The following is a 16242-nucleotide window of genomic DNA, read 5'->3' as shown; positions in this document are numbered from 1 at the left end:
CTTGCAGAGTCATATATGGGTATTTTCCTGAGACCTGGACCCAGAGCACCGTTTGGGACTGAGCCTAAACTCCATTGATATTATGACTCCTGAAGGTGCCTGACTCAAAAAGATTTGGAAGTTTCTACCTAAATCCAGGTCCAGGTAGTTTATCACTGTAATTTGTCATTGGAAAAGTTTGGGCCCTCTACATATCACTCCTGTAAAGGCTCAGAACTGAATCTTAGATCCTATAGGACATATGGATCCTATGAAGCACCAGGGCACAGATTTGAAAGCACCAGTTCTGTGGATGGACCACAATGAGAGCTGTCCAGATCACATGCCTTTTCTGGAAGACAGAAGCAGTGTCAACTTACATAACTCCAACTCTCTTGTCTACTTTTGTTCTCCTAATATCACACCTCATTCTACCATGCATTTGTGGCAGATCTAGTCCACTCAAAAACAACCTGGAACAAGTCAACATAGTCTCGTGTTAGCCTGGAGGTGCAACATAAAATAACTGAATCCAACACCAGAGTAAAATCTTCCCCTCTCTCCAATGCAAAGACTCTGAGAGCTATGTATAAAGCTGGTCTCTAATCACCCTACATTTCCATTTAGATATATGTACTCCCAGTTCCTGTACATTATTTCTGCATATAGAGAATTCAGTGATGAAAATTGAGACTCTGTCCTATATACACTCATTAACTCAACTATCACAGCAGACTTATTGTATGGAAGGGAGACAATTTGCACTGAGATTTATTAACCTCTATTTTAATGAGAAAAACAATAGAGAAATTTTCTTCATTCAGAGAAACTTTCTTTCTGGATAGTTTGCCAGGAGAGGTCAGAATGGTTCTGCCATGGCCTTTCAGCTTCCACAACCTAAGCCATCTGGTCTCCATCACATCTGGAGGAGATATCTCCTTATTCAGCATTGTTTATGCCATCACACTGATCCCAGTAGTCAGACTTGACTATATAAACTGGCTAATAGGCCTGGAAAAGCCCATGTTCTAAGAGGAAGGTAGGAAGTGGTGGAACAGATGGGACCTGCACGCTGGGAAACTGCTCATTCCCGCTGCTGACGCAGTCTTCTCACCAGCTGCCTAATCCAACAGATGCATCTTCCTTATGAGGCAGCAGAGACCCAGAATGTCCACATCCTGTGGTTCCTGTACCCCAAACACCCCACATACAAGTTCCTTTCCAATTCAGAGAATAAAAGCTGCTGGCACTGGGCCAGTTCACAGCAGATGTGGGTCACAACCGCCATCTACCCAGGAAGCATCCACCAGGGCAGAGCATGAGAACTGGCTTCTCAGAAATTCCCATACTTGTGATCCCATCTATCAGCTAACACCTGCTCAAAGACAGAGACTGGGGACTTTGTCCTGAGCATCTTCAGGCATCGAATGCCTCCTGTTGGGAATTACTAAAGTTGAGTTTGCTGTTAAGATTTAAGAAGGTGAGAGTTAAGGGAATTATTGGAAAGTAGGAATTACAATTTACATGTATTTTAGGAAAACCTGCAAATCTATTCAAAACTTTGACACTTAATGCCTTCCTGTATCACTGACCTTGCCCATCTCACTCTCTGAACCCCACATGGTGGTCACACACTGGAGGGACATTCAAAATCATGAGCAGCAGCACCTTTCCTCTCTCCACATGTGAGGCAATGGGGATAGAGATTCTGCTGAGCAGAATATCACCACGGGCTCACACCAGGCCTTGCAGGGATGGCCTTATACTGCAACTGCCTGTAAGAGGTTGTACTCTGGCTTTCCCTAAGTCTATAGATTTTGTTTAGTATTTTTATTTTGCCTCAAGAAAATGGTCCTTAACTATGCACTACCTACATAGTAAAACTAAGATAAGAGCAGGGACAAAGTACAAGGAAAGAAACAGACATTAGCACCAGGGAAAATACTTTTGTAGCCTCAGAGCATTTATCACTTGAATTGATATTAACCTAATCTCCCTAGGAAACTTAAAGGCCATATTAGGGTGTATATTTTCTTAATGTCTCTGAAAGAAAACATGGGAATTCAAGGAGTGCAGAATCCTTGAATCTTGCAAAACCCACCCAAAACAATAAAAAAAATAGTGGTTAGCTGTGACCACTGAAATAATCCAGTCTTGGCAATAGCTCAGGGAGGCTGTCAGCTGTGAACCCTCTGCAAACTGTAAAGTGGGTCATCCATGGCTCCCCACTCCATCTTTCTGTGCCCTTTCCTCGGACCTCCCCCCTATCACATCTCTCATATGCTTTCATTCTATTCCTATCAAAACCTTTTATCAGGAAATGACCTGAAACCAATTCATACTAATTTACTGAGTGATTAAAATAGATGGAGGCTTTAGCTTTTCTGAGGTTGGAGTGGGAGGGAAGGAGCATTGTATTTTAACAGAGATAACAACCATAAGCTAAAGACTAAAGAAACCAGGGCAGGATTTCCAAAGCTTGAGGAACACTGCCCAAAATGAAAGATGGAACTTTGTCCTCTTTGTTTGGAGGCTCTGTGTGGATCATACAAAGAGAGTCTGGAGCCTCCCGGAGGCAGCACTTCTCTTCCCGTGTCAGGAAAAGACCCAACTGGAGCACACAAAGAACATTAACTTGCCTGTAGAGACCCAAAAGCATGCAGCAGAGGGAAGAATCGGAATGTGTGTGTATGTGTATAGACACACATTTATGGAAAATATATATATATGAAAAATATATATTTATGGGATATGTATGTGTGTGTATATATAAAATATATATATATGGACAAAGAGATTTCATTTCAATAGCAGGAATAGCTTTGTAATAGTCAAGCCATTCAGCAGTAAAACAAAGATCTTTGTCAGAGAGTGAGTTCAGGTGGATGACTACACTGGGAAACTTGTCTACATTGCTCGGGAGCTAGAACTAAAAAGCCTGAGCTCATTTCCTCACTAGAATTCATTATTGAATTCTACGTTGAAAGAAAACCAGGACTGCCACCAAAAAGCAACTGTAGTTGCTACTTTGGTATATTCCTTCCTGGTTTTCTTTTTTAATATACAAATTATTATATATTCTGTATATGTAGTCATACTTCATATACACATTTGTATCTTTTTTAACATTATATAATCAATTCCTACATTACTAAATACTTTCTTAATCGGTATTTTTAATGAACTACGTTAATATTCTATCTAGAAACATACTATGGTTTCCTTAATCAGTTCTCTTATGATTGAGAATTTAGGCAGCTTCTACATTTTTCCTGTTATAAAAATTTCTGTGATCAACTAACCTGTGTATAATTTTTTTATTATTTAAAATTATCACATATGCATGAGGAAGATTTTATATGTATATGAAACTGCACACACACACACATATATATAAAATTTGAAGTAAATTTGTATTTTCCTCAATAAAAAGATTCAAAATAAAGCCAACTTGAATATATAAATGGTTAGAGTTGCAGATGAAATTGTCAAACTCTACTTTAAAAATTCAAATGTACTGATTTAGTCACAATACATATTTATAATCATGTATTATATAAAATAGTATGTTCATTTTGAAATACTGCTTTTTTTCCATTCTCATAGTTCATAAAATTTTACAAGCATCTAAAATCAATGTATTTGTCATCAGTTCAGATGCTTTTTTAATCTTCAAACATTTTTCAATAGCATATCAAACTCACTTGTGTCTAAGTTGTTTGAATTATAGTACATCATGAATCCATATCTTAAAACATTTTTAAGACAATACCTACTCACAAAACATTAGAACTATTGTTCTACCATTTATCCTGTAAGTGAATATTCATGATCTGCAACAAAACATTTATTTTAAAGGATTTGTCTATAAAACATAAAACACTTGTAATCTCGAAGTCATACTACCAAGAATAGTTACTAAGTTTTTGTTAAATTAGTCAGTCTTCTTTTCCACTAACCTCATCAGCTGACTTCAGCCAAGTATCTATGAGCTAGCACTGACTGAAATCAGCCCATTAATGTGTCTTCACTAACCTATACTTAACTGGGCAAAATAAAATGATTGAATGAAAGTATTATAATACTGCTTTTTGTAATTTTTGTAAGGAATCAAATATAAGAGGACTCTTATCTTCTCTGAGGATAATAAACCTCACTTTATATTCAGACACATATAGTATTTTCTCACAGTAAATCCCCCAAAGTAGAAATATTTACTCAAACTAGTATTGATATTTTCACTCTCTTGATATTAATATTAACTAATTGGCTTCCAATAAAAATACAACTATATTGTTACCAACATCTTGCCAGCATTGGGAACACCACCTTTTCAAGCAAAAGGATTGCTTGAATATCTGTCCAAAGAAATGACTTACTAATGCTTTATTTATGTATTTTATTACTATAGGGTTAAAACATTTTCTTAACTTTGTTAAACAATGAGAGACTTTCTTATTTGTCCTTTGCTCTTTTTTTAGGTTCTTAATGTTTTACTCATTTATTTGCAAGATTGTAATAATTTTGTGCCTCTGAGTTATAGCATTTAACCACAATAACAGCCTTAGTGAAAGAAAATCTCTGAGGTATTCCAGATGAAAGAGGGTGGTGATGGCAAAATGCCAAGGACAGGGGTAAATGAAGAAGGGGGTTTTTGAACTGCTGTATTTCACTGTGACTACATACCACGGAGTTTGACATGTGTTAAGCCTTTGTTCAAAAAGACCCAGCTGTGATCCACTATGTATGTCCCAGGATCAGGAGGAGTCTTCTGAGTGTCATGGAAAAATAATATATAATATCTGAATTTTGCTGCCCACTTGCCCCCTATTCCTTTCTTAAGATTTTACTCCATATTGTCTACTGCAATAGTTTCAGAATGTGAACAAGTATCTCCAAAGTCATCAGTAATAAATAATCCCAATCACATATTTTAACATTTATTAGCTATACTTATGATGATATAAAACAAATGTCATGGAAAAAGTAAAGGGAATAGAACTAACAATGACCATGACCTTGTATACTGGGTCACGCGCTAGTATACGATGAACCAAGAAGTTGAACCCATGTCTGTTCAAATATACAGAGTTCCTCCCTTCAAAAAAGCCCAATTCCTAGTACAAAACAACCTAAGTGCTTGGACAATGGTTGTTGTGAATTGAATTTCATCTCATTGGAATATGACATTCTTACAGAGTCCAAATTTTCTTAAATAATGTATTCTGAATTAGAGGCAGATCCAGAAGGTGAAACCCTGACACTGAATCCCCAAATCCTAACAGTTCATGTGTCTTGTTCTGATGAGGAAACTGTCAAATGAGGAGGTAGAGATGGCAAGAAGATTGTTATGGGGTAGCCCTGGACAAATGGCCCAGTGATGTGACGAAGACTACAGGCCCTTCATAAACAACACCTGAATCATCAGAAAATCAAAGTATGCTGTTAGTGGCAGGGAATATTTTGATAGATAGAGTTAGCTGGGAAGAGCTCTTGGAGATGAATCTTGAGCTGGTCCTTGAAGATAGTGGAAGACACAGCACAACCAGGAATATTACTTCAGAGTCAAGAAATCTCCCTCTCTGACCTAACACTGCTAAGCAGTCTCCTCATCCCCTGGCAAAGGCACTATCTATCCCTACCCACTTAATCTCGTGTTTTTGAAAGATATTTCCTGGGAACATAGTATTTCTTTTCTCTTTAGAGGACCAATCAATGTTACTACCATACATCCGAGAGTTTATGAGTCCTGGGCCCTCCTTTGCTCCTCTCTTGACCCTGCATGTGTTTGCTTCAAGAGCACAGGAATCGATCCCTTCATTTTAGGATTACAATTACCAGTTAGCATAGCAAATCCAGTTGCTCTTTTTAAGTCTAGAAGAGCAAAAGTAATGCACAGGGGAAGAAAACTATACCTAGGCTTCCTCTCAGGTTGTCCAAAATAACTGGGCTTATAGTTTAAAGGATAGAATACATCAAACTCAAACTAAAATCAGAGCTTGTTTTCAGGGAATATAAACAATTGACAGAGATAACAGTTTTAATGAAATTCTCACTTTTAGTGCAGAAATGGAACATATCATCCTTGGATTACTTATTTTCTAAAAAAGCAGACTCCTTCACATATTAAATTTTCAGCATCTACTGATGAGTTTATAACGTCTTCCTGGTAGAGCGGACTGGAAGCATTCACAGTTACAGAAAGAAGAAATATGACTAGCTTCCTGCTTCACACAAGAAATCATGCAGAAAAAAATATCCAAGCCAAAAAAAAAAGTTTTAAAACACTTTAAAGTCTCGTATTACTTACTGGTTGCAATGGGAATTTGTAACTTTACAAAATATATCTTTTTCTGTCCCTGTCTCATACTAGTAATCAACCTTAGCCTTACTGAGTCATTATGTCTAAACATGACATGATGTGGTTTGAAGACACAACATCACTCACATAGTATTCCTGCCAAAAATAATAAACTAACCCTAATCAAACCTTTCATTCTAACAGGAGACAAGGGAGCTAAAAGAACAACATAAAGGATCCACAAAGAAATTACTAGAAAAATCCAGAAGGTGAGACATTCTCCAGGACAATAGGCCTTCAATAATCAGTGTTACGAGGAGAGAAAAAACCTACAAAGGAGGGAAAGCACTGGAAGAAAAACTGTTACAGATTAAAGAAATTAAAAGATTTAGCAACCAAATTAAATGCATGATCTTTAATTGGATTCTTTCTCTTTTTAATCTGTAAAAGACATTTTGGGAAGAATTAGGAAAATTTGACCATGGATTGGCTATTAAGTGATTTTAAGGAAATGTTCATTTTGTTAAATGGGAAGTGATATTATGGTCATGTAGGAAAATATTTTTTTAATGGATGTCAACAGTGTTTAAGAATGAACTGTCATGATGTCTGTAACTTCTTTTTAAAAACTTAACCAAAATAAATAGAAAGTATAGCAAACATTAACAATTGTTAGATCTAGGTGATGAGTCTATATTGATTCTATTAATCTCTCTTTTTTTGGAATGTCTCAAAAACTTTCTAATAAAGTGTTTTTCATTTTTAAGTGGACAAGAAGTCTGCAGTATGATTAAACAGTAAAAAAGTGAAATGCAATACATTTATTGATAATTAGCATGCTTTCTTAGAGAATACTGCTCTGCTCAAAGAACTCCCTGAGTCTATAGGAAATCAAACAAATTAAAACTGTATGTTCATATGAAATATTTCTAAGACAACAATGAATTCTGTTACTGACTATATAGGTAAAATAAATAAGAAAACTTCTAATTATGATATTGCATATTTTGGGTCATTCTTATTCAAGACCTACACATAAGTGAGGTACATCTTAAAATCACTGCCTTCCAAGATCTCAGATAATAATAACAGCTCAAGATGAAGTCTTCCACTTGTGGGATTGGAGGGTAGCTCCAGACTTCTACAGATGTGCCAACAAACTACAATCAGTTGACTGTCAAGCTCACTTCTGCGGGTGGGTGAGCATCACAGAGAAAGTAAGCAAGGCTTTGAAAAAGTCAAGTGTATCAGGGGGCCCCTAAATGAGGAACTTGACCAGATTTATCCATTCTTGGGGCTTTATATGGCTCTCAGTTTAAAATCCTAGCTTCTTTTAATTCCTGTCCAGTTGCTAAGTATATTATTTGACCCACTAACTCTTCAAGCCATTTTGTTCTATTCCTCTTCATAATGGTTTTACCAAAAACTCAAGTTACCATCCAACTACCTGCCCCTTAAAGTAAGTGTTATTTTTAATGGAAAAGCTGAAGTGTCATCACAGAAATGTAGTATGGGTGCTGAAGGCAACGTGGTCAGCCTAGGCCTTCACTGAGCCCTCGCCCTGTCACCAAAGCACAGCCACCCTGGAACTAGCATCTGGAATACCCTGGAGCACCACCCAGAAGACCTGCAGATCCATCGTCCTTGACTCCAAGAGTTCAACCAAGTATTTGGGTCAGTTTTATCATTTTATGGAACTGGAGGCTGCTTTCTGCACAAAGTCATTCCCTATTACATTCTGTATTACTATGACTATAATATTTGTTCCTTTTCCTTTTTTCCTATTTGTTTTCTTGGGGGGCAGGGTTATCAGCAAAAGACTGTTAGACTCTGTGTATGGAGATGAAGCTGCTTGAAGTTTATGGAGCACAGTTGCCACATGTATGTAGGGTGGGAAAGCATTATCACAAATATTATAACAAAAATTGTGATACTTAAAGCAAGGCATGGATTTGGATAAGATCCTCCAGGGAAAGTGAGGATCAATCTTTTTTCAGTCCTGCTCCCTTTGATAACAATAGCAAAACTCACAATGTCCTTTAATGGTTAGCATTTAATAAAGTCATTTTCGATGAGCTTAGTATATGACTTTATTTTCAGTGATTAAATACAGAGATCAAAGACAAACCAAGACCAGTGTCTTTTGAGCTTCAGAAGAAGGTTTTCAAAGAGGGAATGACTGTGTCAAAAATCAGAGGTCAAACAATAAAGAAAGAAAAAGCATTGGTTGAATTTGGCAGAGCCACTGTGTCTTGTTGCCCAGCTTGTGTCTTGCACAAGGGTACTTGGCCAAAGGGATAAGTGCAGCTAAAATTTAGCTCATGCTTGCAGCCTGTGCTGAGGCTGTGGTGTTGGGACTGCATCAGCTGGAGAAAGGGATGGCTTTTATAAAGCACACAAAGGTGCCATCTGTTTGCCTAGCTTGAACCCAAAGGCTTCCTCTGCATTTACCCAGTGGGGTTGCCGTTTCTACAAAGCAACCATAGGGGCCACTGGCCCTGAATTGAGCAACCAGGGAGTCAATGGAGAGGATAAAATGTTGCATTTACAGGACAGCCCTTTGTAAACTGTGTAACACTATTCAGGTGTAAAGTGCAGCAGGCAGAGGTGACTCAGAAGCTTAGCAGGTGACAGGAGAAATTACATTGACCACAAACCTTTTCTGACCTACAGCACATAGAATCCACTTGTGACCTCAGGTATCTGACAAAGTCCCCTGTGGGAAACCACTGAGAAGACACTGGCAGAAGACACAGATAGGAAGGGACGTGATGATTTCCGGAAGTCCATTCTTGGTCACAAACTCCAGGGCAAGTCTAGACAACAGGGCAGAAAAGCTGCAGAAAGAAGCATCTGGGCAGGCCTGCCCTGACCTAACCACCAAACCCTTTGATCTTTCTAGTTTGCCTTGGAGAAAGCATCCGTCACAGGGGTTCTCAGAGGCCTCTGAGGGCAGAACCACAGGGAGGTTTTTGTAAAGCTCTGTAGCCCTGTGATATTGGTGGGATACCACAATGCTACAAAAGCCATAAAGACCTGTACAAAAACTGCAGGGGCAAACATGGCATTTGCCTGGAGTGTCTTCAGGCTGGCTACCCTGCCCCAGGGGATGAATGCAGCACGTGGCTGTCCCTCCTTCTCAGTGACACGGAAAGGATGTCAGGAAGCTGACCGGAGCAAGAGAGGTGACCCCCAGTTCACTCACTGCTCTTCTCCCTTGGGTGAAACTGTTCTTACAGCCACACTTGGGCAATACAAAAAGGTGTTTCTTTAAAGATGATTCTTGTCTTGGCTTGTGTTGATTCTATTGCAAAGGAGCATGATATAAGCCATCCCATATGGAATTTCTGAATCCAAATCCCTCCAGAGATTTGCCTGAGTGCTTTGCTTTGCAGTTTGGGAAGATGAATTTAAAGAGAGACTGATTTATTTTTAGGCAATCACCAGCCATAGTTGTTTATTCTAACGCTGGCCATGCTGTAAGTCACCGCTGCCTGATCAGCGTTTCACACGGCCCTGTCTCTTAGTATTGTGCCACTTGTAATCTGCCCCTAAAGCACCTTGACTCTGGAATAGTCATGAATCCAAGACCCAAACCCAGGGTGATGCCAGTTTTCCAAGACTGAGAGTTAGGTTTGGATCTAGAAAGTGAGAACAATCTCAAACAATAGCAACAACTCAGAGCACTTCATGAAGTGCACTCTACTGAAATGCTCCCACAGGAAAATGTGCTCCTTCCTACCCCTCAGACAAGCTCCCAAAAGCAAACTACCCCTATCTGCAATGGATCAAGTCCTCATGAACCACTTGGATAAGCAACAGGAGCCATCTTTCTAGGAGACGAGCCCTAAAGACCTCCAAGTCCTAAGGCTAACAGGAAGAAGAAGCGAGGGAGTACCATGGAGGTTTTTGGAATGCCCTCTGGTACTGTGTTATGGAACAACTCATTTTGGAAAAGGAACCCAGCTGACTGTGAAACCAAGTAAGTAACTCACTTTTCTGCTCTTGTTTAAGGCATGCTCCATCTGGGGTGGGGGTGGGGTGCAGAAATGTCAGGAAATGGTAGTAACAGCATCAAAATCATGTAAAGGAGCACTTTGGGGAAGATGTGAGCTACGGTTAGTCCCCTCCATGGGAGCTGGAAGGGGGGTTGTCTGTAAAAAAAAAATACGCTCCAGTGCTGCGAGAGAACCCACACAAGTTGGGGGACTGAGCCAATCCTGCCCAGTCCCACACTCAGGTCAGGCTGCCGAGACCACAAAGTCATCAGCTCGACTTCCTGAGAGAGTCAGGACTGACCAGGGACAAGGCAGATCTGAGTCTGGGTGATTCTACCAGGGTGTCTCTGGATAGAAATAATCCTGACTTTCCTCAGGCCAACCAAGCACACGTTCTTGGGGTAGCTCAGAACTCACTCAGCCCCCCAGGCAGAGAGGGAGGCCAGAGGGTCGTCACTGGCGTTGCTGCACTTCTCTTCAGAAGACAGAAACCCTTTCCAGACATCTGTTTCTAATTGTTTAAGCTGCAAATGAAAGTCAGGTTACTAGTGAGGAAGCTGGAACATTCTAGTTCCCAGTGAGACAAGATTCCAAGCAGAACAAAGTGAGTGTGTAATGCTTCCAACTAAGAAATGCTTTAAAATCTGTTGGACACAGACAGGAATAGTTCCCTAAGGACTCATGGTGCACTAAGAGGACATGCTGCCACTCACTTATCAACTGTTATAAAGGAATCTATGATAAAGTTGTCAAAGGACAGTACCCAGCAAAGAAGGCATCTTTCGTGTCATTTAAATAGCATTTGAATTCAACTGTGCCTTGCATGAAAAACAACATCAGTCTCCACTGGGCAGCAGCTTCCAGTTAGATAGTGGATATTAATATTAAGTCACTGAATGTAATAAACAAATAGCAAAACCCCATCTCAATGGTCCTAGGGAAGGCTAACAATGGTGTCAATTGTTCCACATCTACTGAGCCGCCTACTGAGAAAGTAACAAAACCCTCTGGCCTCATGACTTGGCATTCAACTTCTGTTTTCCAAGGTAAGAGAAGGCTCTAGAGAGGGAGGTGGGAGAGTGTGATGTGGTGGGCTCCCCTCAGAGACTGATTGGGTATTGATAGGACAGTCTTGGGTAGATGAAATGAATGAGGCACAGCATTGAGGGCAGAGGAAGGGAAAAGAGGGGTGGAGGCTAGGCATTCCCAAACCTCACACACTACTGGGAGAAGCGGGGCAGGGGCTTTGCATCCAGAAGAAGATAAAGATCCAAAACTGTGCTAACAGAGTCAGAGCAGGGAAATTCTGATTCAATTTTTTTTTAAATCACAGTAAGATTTTGGAAATTCAACTAATTCAGGCCCTGGCCTTTAGACCTCATCGGCTTTAAAATTTCTCATTAAAACAACAGTTTATCCACATTCCCCACAAAGTTAATGACTGATTTCCCTTATCTCTCTTGGTTCACCAAGTTCTGCCTAATGAATTGAGTTCTTTTGTTTACTGACATACTTGGTTCAGTGTTTCCCTGCACGTGGAAGGCATAACACATGGCTTTAGATGGTACATAGACTTTCTTTTCATCTTCATTGAGCTTTTCATAGATATCAGAATAGTATAACTAGGTTGCCAAACCCATGTGATTTAAAGTTTCCTTTTGGTCATATTTTATGCTAAAAAGTAAGCAAATTTAAAGAAAATTATTGAACAAATTTACAACAGATGGATGTGACAAAAAAAAAAAAAACAGGAGATGTGATTAATTGAAGTTTAGGAAACACTGACCTGGTGCATTCCATTACCCTTTGAAATAAAACGATAAGGGCATCCAGAGAGGGCAGGGTCCAGACCTTTGAATGGTGCCTTCTCTTCTTGCCGACTAGTATTAGAGAGAAGAGCAAACTGCCTTTCTCTTCTCAGAAGCCTCCTTCCTTGCCATGCTTTCTCTCCTCTGGAGCTTCTTTCAAGTTCCTACTTGCAGGCTTCCTGGGTAGCACAAAACTAACAGAACAGGTCTTCACAAACCCACAGCCCCAAGCCCACCACTCCTTCTAGCCCTCTGGAAAGAGAAAACCTGGGGAGGTCACATAACTTCATCAAACAGAACCAGGACACAGTAGCATGGCATAAAGTGCCACAAAGTAAATGTGTGCTGCTGACTGTGACAATGACAGGTGCTTAGAAAAAGGCCACGGTGGTCAGGAACATCTTCACCAAAGTGGCACATGATGTGGACTTAGAATAACATGTATTATGGCATATCATCATTATATCAACTGCCAGTTTCTGAGTGCCTACTATGTATCAGGCTACTTGATCAGGTGCTTTAATAATGAATGTCACTTTATTCAGTTCCCACAGTGATGGTGCAGAATGAGATACTATTACCTGCACTTCTGCATGTTGGGAGGGGTTCCCCTAAGCCCCAACTTAACAAAGTCAAAATTTGTACCCAATGTCTGATTGAGAATCTGTGCACTTAAGAACCCCGCTCTTCTATTGAAACTGCAGTTTGACTGAGGCACACATGGAGGTTTTTTCCCGCCTGGCCCAGCCTCCCCCTCAAGCCTCTAATGAGCTCTTTTCCAAACTGCCGACAGAGTCTGAAAGAGCAGTTTGGCTATTTCCCCCTAAGGTCCCTAAACTCAGAAAAATCCAATGATCATAGTATCACCCCCAGGAAGAGGAGCCCCCAAAATCCAGGGCTCATCCACATGTTTCTAAAATTCTGAGGCAGCTTCCCACTCCCATCATTGGCATTCCCTCTCCCTCATCAGGATGACATCTTCCAAAATGGAGCCTCTGACCTGCAGTTCCCTCTGCCTGTTCCCATTTTCTCCAGGAATCCACATGGTTTTCTCCCTCTCCTTCTCCAAGTCTGTACTCTTGTAGTGGGGCCTTCCCCACACCTGCTGTCATTCCTCAATCTCCTTACGCTGCTGCTTTGCTTTGTATAGCCCTCATCTCCACCTGAAACCTTGTAAGACTACTTACATCTGTCTTCCTTGTTCAGTGAGGGTAAAAACTCTAAGTTGTTCCTTACTGTATCCACAAATACACTGAAGGCCCTAAATAAATGTTTGCTGAATGAGTGAATGAACCAATGAATGAATGAATGAATGAGAGGGCAAGTGGTCTAAGGCTGTGGTGTAAAACAAAGGAAATAGGAATGAAAGTATGCTCGGATCCTGCAGAGCCAGCTCTGCAACCTGTGACAAGTCCCTGTCCCTCTATGCCAGGCACTCTTCTAACTGCTGGGGGGTCAGCATGAACAGAGCAGACAGAAATCCGTGGCATGTTGGAGCTCTCATTCCACTGGCAAAAGAGAGATGGTAAACTAAGTAAATAAATGAAATACATAGTTTTTAGGTGACAATATGCCTTAGGAAGGAAAGTAAACCAGGGCAGGGGATACAGAGTACTAGTGGGAGGAGCAGTGTGCAACTTTTAACAGAGGAGTCACAAAAGCCTCATGGAAAGGTGGCATCAAACAGGGGCCTGAGGGGGTGACGTAGTAAGCACCATGCAGAGATCTGGAGGAAGAGCACTTCCAGGCAGAGAGAACACAGCACTGCCTAAGGGTGTGAAAATAGCAAGGAGGCCTGTGTGGCTGGAGGACAGTTAGTGACGTGGAGGGAATTCAAAAATGATGTCAAGTTGGTAATCAGTGTCTGGAGCAAGTGGCTTTTGGACTTCAGCTTTGGGATTCATGAGGGAAGATGGGAGAATAGAAGGGAGGTCACACCTGACCTCTAGAAAGACCATGGGAGACAGGCCTCACAGCCCTCAGTGGGCATCTATTCTCAGATACCAAAGAAGTAGGATTCTGTTCTCCCCCAGCAACTTTTCTCTACAACCCTGCCCTGGAGAACTCTGAGCTGAGTGAAATTGCACCCCTGCTTCAAGGAATGCTTATTCTCTCTGGGTCAAACTTAATAAACATTCTAATAATCACACTGAGGCTTTCTAGTTTACAAAATGCTTCCTATATGCCCTTCATCAACTGTAAAACCCAACACAGAAGAGATTACCCTCATTTTATAAAGGAGGCAAATGAGGCTTGATGAATTTAAGGAACTTGGCCAATACTACACACTTAGTAAGAGACAGAGTGTAGCTAGATTTCAGGTTTTCTGACCTCTTTCAACTTCACCATAACTGAGAATCACTGTCCATTTTAGTGATACCCAAAGTATGATCTGCAGTCCCTTATGAGCTGTAGACTAACCTGCCTTTCTCTCCCTGATTTTTATGAGGGACATATAGGCAACCTCATACACTCTGAATTTTACAGATGACAGAGAGAGGCTAATTTAACTGTCACTTTTAAATCTGAGAATGTCATTAAAGCTTGCTAAAATTTTATATTCATGAATATGTTACTAAAATGTTCTAAAGACTCCAATTCTATTTAATACTAAGAAGTCAGGCAACTGCACAATACTTGGCCACATTGCAAAGCTCTGACTAGTTATGAAAGAGAATTCCCTAGAAGGTAGGAATGAATAGGGTATATAATTCACTAGATCTTTGTCCTGCCTAAGTGTAGCCCAAAGTCTATCACCACCATTTCACCTCTCTCTTCTTCTGATCAAACTGAGAAACCCCTTTTCAGTCTCTCTCATGCAGAGAACATTCCAGCTGTAACATGGCAAAAGCTTGGACTTCTATTTGATGCAGGAATCACCTCCTGCTTTGTCCTGAAGGACAGTCCCCGAGACAGGAGAAATGAGGTTAGGCCAGACAAGACAGGAAATCCCATCCAATGAGTATCACATGACTTGGCAACTGAGGCCATGACTGACGTAAAGAGGAAGCAAGGCAGTTTTTAGAATAGGTTTATCAGCTGTGTGGAGTCCACTGATCTTTGGCAAAGGAACCTACGTGGAGGTAGAACCAAGTAAGTGACTCGTTTTTCCTTCTCACAACTGCTATGTTTGGCATTGATCTTCGTTAAATATTTTCCCAAATTGCCAGCTTGGGAAATGCTTTTCAGGTCACTGAAAAATCCCTCCAGCATGTAATTTAGCAAGGGATGGTTTGAGGAGCTGGGACAAGGTTTCTGATAAAATCCAGAATTGGGGTGTGTGCTGCAGGAGTTTTCTTGATCCACTGCCCTTCCTGGGGCATCTTCATTGTCTCCCCTCTACCTGAGGAACTTTAGAGAACCAGCTTACTTAATCCCCATGCATTCCCCATTTACAGATCAAGGCCATGAGCAGACCTGTCCTACAGTATATCTAGTAAATGTGCAGTGCGGTGATGAGCATGTTAAACCAAGAACTCAGAGAAAAAGATCTTTCTCTTTGAGTGACAAGTTCTGTGTCTTAACTTCACTGCACTCTAGTTTCACTCTAGGTAAACCAAAAGATTTCTGAGGTGTCTTCCAGCTTTAGCATGCTATGATCCTGACTTCCATCCAGACCAATTCTTAGGGACAATTTAGTAGGAAAAGCAAGCAAGTTCAGTGATGTGACTGTCTTATGACCCAGTAGGAATTCTGTGACTTCACAAGAGAGACAGTGGAAAAGGAGTTGAAGCTCTCCCTATACATCCATTAATTAGTCCTTTGTGACCACAGAGGTTTTGACAAGTGACAGCTGAAGTTCCTTCCAGTCCTATCATTTAGTACTCTGGTTCAATGGGTGGAAACTAGAGCCTGGAGACCTGAGAGTGAGGCCCAGCTCAGCCACCCACTATCTTACACCATTCTTAGCTTCAGTGACTGCATCTGTAAGATGGACCTCATAGTGTCCCTTCATGGGATCTGTTATGATCATATTTGTTGGAGTCAAATAAACACGAGATACTATGAGACACTATCTGTCTGTAAGTAGTAATGTACTTACACAATGGTAGCCATTGTAATTATTATGAGGCTTTGGACAGACTGAGTCTTTTACATCAATGGTTCTTTCTCCAACCACCATGCCCTCCTACCTCTGACTGAGGCACAGTCCTTG

The 16242-nt window shown here is 40.7% G+C and overlaps 1 protein-coding gene across 1 annotated transcript in view; it reads left to right on the top strand.

Moving 5' to 3' along the window:
• Positions 1-16242, top strand: part of LOC118913449 (T cell receptor alpha chain MC.7.G5-like) — a 582985-nt gene that overhangs the window by 467679 nt on the left and 99064 nt on the right. The window contains exon 4 of the mRNA XM_057489042.1: positions 13666-13673. Within this exon, the coding sequence (XP_057345025.1) occupies positions 13666-13673 (8 nt within the window). The remainder of the gene's footprint in view (positions 1-13665; positions 13674-16242) is intronic.

Source organism: Manis pentadactyla, chromosome 11 (genome assembly GCF_030020395.1).
Source record: "Manis pentadactyla isolate mManPen7 chromosome 11, mManPen7.hap1, whole genome shotgun sequence".
In the NCBI taxonomy this organism is placed as follows: domain Eukaryota; kingdom Metazoa; phylum Chordata; class Mammalia; order Pholidota; family Manidae; genus Manis; species Manis pentadactyla.
This window is presented reverse-complemented; position numbering and strand designations above follow the sequence as displayed.